Source organism: Adiantum capillus-veneris, chromosome 29 (genome assembly GCF_014529385.1).
Source record: "Adiantum capillus-veneris isolate H3 chromosome 29, ASM1452938v2, whole genome shotgun sequence".
Classification (NCBI taxonomy): Eukaryota; Viridiplantae; Streptophyta; class Polypodiopsida; order Polypodiales; family Pteridaceae; genus Adiantum; species Adiantum capillus-veneris.
The window spans coordinates 24,022,596-24,029,073 of record NC_140959.1 but is presented as its reverse complement, the minus strand read 5'-3'; the positions used below and the strand labels follow the sequence as shown (position 1 = coordinate 24,029,073).

At 42.6% G+C, this 6,478-nt stretch overlaps 1 protein-coding gene across 1 annotated transcript; it reads left to right on the top strand.

The window, feature by feature from the left end:
* Positions 1-700: 700 nt before the first annotated feature.
* On the top strand, positions 701-2,748 carry LOC147418906 (uncharacterized). Its single transcript, XM_086505691.1, has one exon. It carries the CDS (start codon positions 713-715, stop codon positions 2,276-2,278), a length of 1,566 nt encoding a protein of 521 aa, XP_086361817.1. The 5' UTR covers positions 701-712; the 3' UTR covers positions 2,279-2,748.
* Positions 2,749-6,478: the final 3,730 nt, after the last annotated feature.

Genomic DNA, 6,478 nt, shown 5'->3' with positions numbered 1-6,478 from the left:
GCACGTGGTTAGGGCATTGGGTACCAACGAGGAGGTCTCAGGTTCGAGTCTTCAAACCGGGGGGGGGGGGGTCGTGGATCAATGCGTTGACTTTTTCCTCAATCACCCATCCTCCTTAGTTCCCTGCAATGAGTCTCCATCCATAGATCCCACCGCATGCACTTCATTCAATTTGCATGTTAGATAGTGTTGTGGGAGTACTTGTCCCTTGCTTTGAAGGTCTGCACAAAGCTTGAATTAGTCAAGTTGCTTGCATAGGTCAGTACACCTGCAATAATGTCCTGACACTGCATTCATTCAATGCATTTTAGATCTCGGAACATGTTCTAAATATTTTGCAATAAGTACATTCCATGTCGCAACATCTCGAGCAGTATGTGCTTATCAACAAGTGCAATGGACCACATGGGACAACATGATTTTAAACATGTCTTGCGATCGGTAAGCAATCACAACATTAAAGGGAATGGCCGTTCAAGGACCATTGATCCCATGCCCGTGCCACTTAGTCCTGAGGCTAGAGGGTCGGGGGGCAGCACATCACTACTGACGTGCGCTCCACTCCCTAAGTGCCGATTGCAATTGAGAAAAGATATTTAATTCACATCTCGCTTTTAGCAATTGCTTTTCACAAACTTTTTTTTTATTTTGAGAACTTGCTTTAAATACGGTTGCTTGGCTTGGAGATTCGAAACGCAGACTCACAGAGATAATGTCGATGCAGAGATGGAGGCCTTATAAATTAGGTCAAGTTGAGGACGATGCAGTACATACAGACATTCATGATCAACGACTGGCTTGGGACGCTCTCCGCAGGAGTATCAATGGCCTTGTCAACAAAGTGAATTCCTCTAACATCAGGAATATCATCCCTGAGCTTTTCTCTGAGAATCTGGTTCGCGGTCGAGGCCTCTTTGCACGGGCCTGCATCAAGTCTCAGATGGCAGCACCCCTTTTCACACATGTGCTTGCTGCCCTTGTCGCCGTGCTTAACACCTCTTTTGTGGAGATAGGCGAGCTGGTGGGGAAAAGAGTCATCCTTCAATTCACAAGAGCTCTGCGACGGAACGACAAGCCTTCTCTTCTGGCTGTTGCCAAATTTCTTGCCCATCTCATTAACCAACATGTCGTGCATGAAGTTGTTGCACTCGAGGTCTTGATGGTGCTCCTTGACAACCCCACAGATGATAGTGTAGAGGTCTCTGTAACTTTTGTCAAGGAGTGTGGTCATTTTCTTCAAGATATTGCTCCTCAAGCATTGCATGCCGTTTTCGAACGGTTTCGCGGCATTCTTTCCCATGGAGAGAATATCGACAAGCGTGTTCAATTTATGATTGAGGACCTATTCGCTATTCACAAGTCTGGGTTTCGTAGCCATCCGGCGGTTTTGCCCGAGCTGCACCTGGTGGAACTAGATGATCACTACACACATGAAATCCATCTATCTGAAGAGCTGAGTGCAGAGATGAATTTGGATGTATTTGAGCATGATCCAAAGTTTGAGGAGAATGAGAAGAAATATGAAGCCATCAAGAAAGATATTTTGGGGCACTTTTCGAGTGACAAAGAGGAAGAAGATGAAGAAGAAGATGAAGCTTCAGAGGAAGATGTCGATGACAATGAAGATGAAGCCCTAGGGTTCATTGAGGATTTAATACAGATAGATCTGGTGACCCTACGAAGGACAATCTATTTAATACTGATGTCAAGCATGGATTTTGAAGAAGCTGGTCATAAGCTAGTGAGCTTATATCTTAAACCCGGCGAAGAGACAGAAATTGTCACCATGCTTATAGAATGCTGCTGCCAAGAGAGGACGTACCGTCGGTTCTATGGCCTTCTCGGACAGAGGCTTTGCATGATAAATATATGTTATCAAAAGAGTTTTGATCAACGTTTCAGGATGCAATATTTAATGAGTCACAGGCTAGAGACAAACAAACTGAGGATTGTAGCTATGTTCTTTGCTCATCTCTTGGGTGTCGATGCAATTTCTTGGACTGTTTTGGAGTGCATCAAGCTCACAGAGAAGGATACAACTTCTTCTTCACGCATATTCGTCAAGGTACTCTTCCAAGAACTATCGGAGATTCTTGGGATTCGAAAGCTTAATAAAAAGTTGCAAGAGGCTCAAATTATGGGGGTATGTGATGGTATTTTTCCAAAGGAGAATCATAGAAACACAAAGTTTGCCATCAATTTCTTCACTGCTATAGGTTTGGGAGGTATCACGGATGATCTACGAGTGCATTTGTTCAAAAATCGCATGGAATCATGAACAACTAGAGTTGGAGCATGTAGCAACTTAAGGTAGATCAAAATGACATTTGACATTGAGGGGCAAATATATACAATTAAGATACAACTTCACACTGGCCTTTTATCTTGTGAGGTTCACAAGAAGTTTTGGACAAATCTCACAATAATTCCCACATTGTGACTTACCTCAACATCATGAGCTTCTGTGAGGGAGACACCGCATACCTAGCTAGGTACGATTGGATTGTACCTAGCTAGGTATGTGGTGCCTCTCGAGCAAAAGCTCATGATGTTATGCATTGTATGAAAAACACTGGAAAAGACTCCATTTTCCTACATGAGATTTCTAAATATTCTTGTGGTTGTAGAACAATCTCATAAAAGAGTTGAAGAGTCAATGGAAAACTATTCATTTATGCATGGCGAGTTGAGATGTTTGGGAGAAAGTTGTACATGTATTCAATTTTTGTAAATATATATTATCCTTCCTCAAAAAATGTTGGGTTCTAGCTAGTGTGTTTACTTATGTTACAATTCCAAGAAATTTATCTTTCTTCATATTTCTTGTTTAAAACATTCTAGTCCCCCCTTGGGTCACACTCTAGAGGGACACCTTGTGCTCACTTGGTGTTCACGTTGCTAGGGCTCTTGCCCTTGGACACTTGAGTTGCATCCTCCTCGTGGGGTGGGTCACCCGAGGAGTAGGTTCCTAGCTAGTCGCTACGAGTTCTCTCCATCGTTCTTAGCACGTGGTGCATCAATTAGGTGGCCATATTGGTGATTCCTACGCGTGGCTCTTGCCCGATGGTACGCGGCCCTTGCCCCCCGACTATGTAACATGGCTAATATTTGGAAGGGATAAGCACCTCCCCCTATGGACCCTTTGGTGTATCGAAAAAATTTTATTCTAGCCTCTTCTTGTCATTGTGTCACAAAGTGATGAGGTGGCATGTCAGGACAGACAAATCTTATTGAAATGCACAAAATGTTATAAGTTGTTCCGACTTATGGGGTCCCGTCTAATGGGCCCAAGGGACACTAGGACCATAAAATAAGCAAAGACCAAGAATCGTATGGACCTGCTGACATGGTAGCATGATACGAACCCCCGTAATTTGCGGCGGTTGGCTGACGTGGCACAGCGTACGGAATTCTGCAATAGCACTTTTCACTAAAGGTAGTATTGATTGTTTTTGGGGCCGGTTACTTTTGAGAACTTAAAGCTTTTCATGTACTGCTTTTAGAAGGCCAAGTGCCTTCATAAGAAGTGCCAAGACTTCATTCTTCCTCAGATTGTCTTGGGAGCACTGAGGACCCTCGGAATTGTAGGTTGCCAAGCATTAATATAAAAATAATTATTGAAAAAGGCGCTAGACTTTGGGCCCAATATCACTAAATACGGAACTACGCTAGATCGTGTCGTCTCTATGTTGGGCCATGTCGTCTCTCTCAATTTTTGTGATTAAGCTTAATAAGTGGTTTTCAGTTTCTCTCACGTGTGTCATGCCACATTCTTGACTTGGGGTATCCAATCCTTTCACACGAAAAAGTGCACTCTCTATTTATTTTGAAGGTCTTTAAAGAATTAACTTTGTAATATTTTACTCACAATTTTAGTCATGAACACTGACAGAGTTTGTGACTCCCTCTAAATGGTAGGCCATCTAAAATTCTTTAGCATTTGTTATTCTTTTTTTAGTATCCTACTGGCAAGACTTTAAATAAAATCCCATTAGTTGTCGGGATGCTTGAAATATTCCCTCGTCCTCGCATTCAACACCCCACTGCCATTACCTCAACCTCCCCTTCGCTTAGCCCCTTTGCCTGCAACACCCCGCTACTCTCCCACCATGCAGTCGGGCCTCTTCTCTCTCTCAACAGCCCTTTATTCGCTCCCCATCATATGCCAACAACTCAGCTCCCCACACTTCACCAGCTTGTCTCCCTCAGCCACCTCTCCCCCCACCTGCAACGTTCGATCATGAACTCTATCAGCACAAAGTTGCGAGATAGAGAGAGACATGGTCCGAGAGAGAGAGAGAGAGAGAGAGAGAGAGAGAGAGAGAGAGAGAGAGAGAGATAGAGAGAGAGAGAGAGAGTTAGAGAGAGAGAGAGAGAGAGAGAGAATTCTCTCTTACAGAGGTCGCCTGCGAAAATCCTTTGTGCTAGCAAGCTGAGAGAGAAGAGAGCGAGAGGCGAGCAACCTCTGAGAGAGAGAGAGAGAGAGAGAGAGAGAGAGAGAGAGAGAGAGAGAGAGATGAAAACAGAAAGAGAGGCACATGGCCTCCATGTGGCCTACCCCCTTCTTTTCCTACACGCTTCCCTTCCCTTTTCTTTTGCCTGTAAGCCCTTCCCCTTTCCTTTCCACATAATACACCATTTTTTGAATTTATCTAAGTTGGTATCCCCTACTTGCTTTTCAAGTGACATTAATCTCATGCACACAAAAGATGCCCTAGTTACCATAAGTTTACCCTACACTGCCATATAAGTTGTATGTGAAGACCCAAGATACCTATGACAAGTTGATATACAAAGCGAATTGGTTCACTCCACTTGTCAAGGTATAGAAGGAAAAAATTGGTTAAAGAGCATTAGTGGAACGGTGTTAATATAATCTGAGAGATCAAATGGACAAACTCCATGAAGATGTTTACCTAGAAAGTGCTATGGGGATCCATCCAACTAGGAATAAGATTCAGGCTAGAGGGATTGGCTGTGACACTTTCTCTGGTTGCAAAACCACTTTGGAGGGGCCTCTACATCTCACCCTGTCACGTGAGATCTAGCTGCAAGAATCTCTAAATGGATGCACAAAACTTGGAATATTATTGTTTATTTAAACGACACAATCTTGGGAGCTGAGTGGATTGCATAACCATGCCATTTTGGTTTGCACCCAAATTACCATATATTTTTTGAAATAGATATGGAAAGTTAGCAACCTTCGCATCTTTGAGAATAAATATGCTATGGCTCAATTCAATGATGTTGTGAGTGATAGCACAGAGCTCATGCATGTTGTGTGATCTAGGAGAGAGGCAGCCCCTAATGCTGACAAATGGAAACATGCACTTAGTTACATTGGCTACTCTAGTGCTAATACTTAGTAGCTCTTTGTCAATCCCTTGCTACGAATTTGTACAAGCCCATTTTGCAAACAATGCCCCCTCAAGGCACATGTAGTGCTTGAGGTTGTTTGTATATTTTTTTCTGAGTCAATATAACATCTCCATTCACAATTGTGAGTATGGAAAAGAAACAAAAGTTTTCTGTGAAGACTAAAAGTCTTGGGATGCTTGTTATTTGTTGATGATATATGGATGGTTTTCTACTATCAAAATGATCATTTTTGTGATTTCAAATGCTAATTGACGACTAAGTTTCCATATTGGTCATTTTGAATACAACATTGAAGTGGCAAGAACACAAGATTTGTTAAGCTTTGATTAGCAGTCCTCTATTGCTATACTCTACTCTCTTCATGAAACTCCAAAAGATGCCTTTACTCTACTCTCTTCATGAAACTCCAAAAGATGCCTTGATATTTTCTCTATACAGGCTTAGCTCAGTTATGATCATCCAATCCACATTTTTTGTTTGGACCTTGGATTGCCAAAGGCTTGAGCTTTTCTGCCCCAAAGCTTTGATGATCTCAACCTCTTGGAATCTTGCAAGATTCTCCACACACCTTGGCATTTACTAGGATAAGGAAGGCTGCAACTAGAAGGTTGAGAAAGGAATCAAACTCTTGAAAAACAGTTTTAGAAGGAACCCTTTGCACTAAGTTGGTTGACCAGTCCCAACTTAGTGTCATAATGCTCAAAGAAAAAATCACACATCATTCGCATTGTTCCCTCATCCAATTCCCTCTTGCACTCTCTTTCCTCCATCTCCCCTTGACATGCATATATACCCTGACTCGCCTGCCTCTTATGCTCTTTGCATGCCACCCGAGGGATTCACCATGGAAAACTTACCGCACCATGTAAGTGTAGGGGAGGGGGTTGTTTTACAAGTTACATAAGCGTATAAGTTAGGGGCAGACCCCTAATAATTATCTCCCAAGCTTAAAAATAAGGGAGGGGGGTACAATATGTGGGGGGGAGGGTGTGAAATAGAGAAAATGAGAGGAAGATCCAAAAGAGTCTTCCCTTGAACTTGTGAGTCAATAACTACAAAGATACATGCAAGAACTAACACTACTTAGTATCGATTG

What these genes read in the sequence shown, in the direction of transcription:
- LOC147418906 (XM_086505691.1), top strand. Translation starts at nt 713, where the DNA reads ATGTCGATGCAGAGATGGAGGCCTTATAAATTAGGTCAAGTTGAGGAC.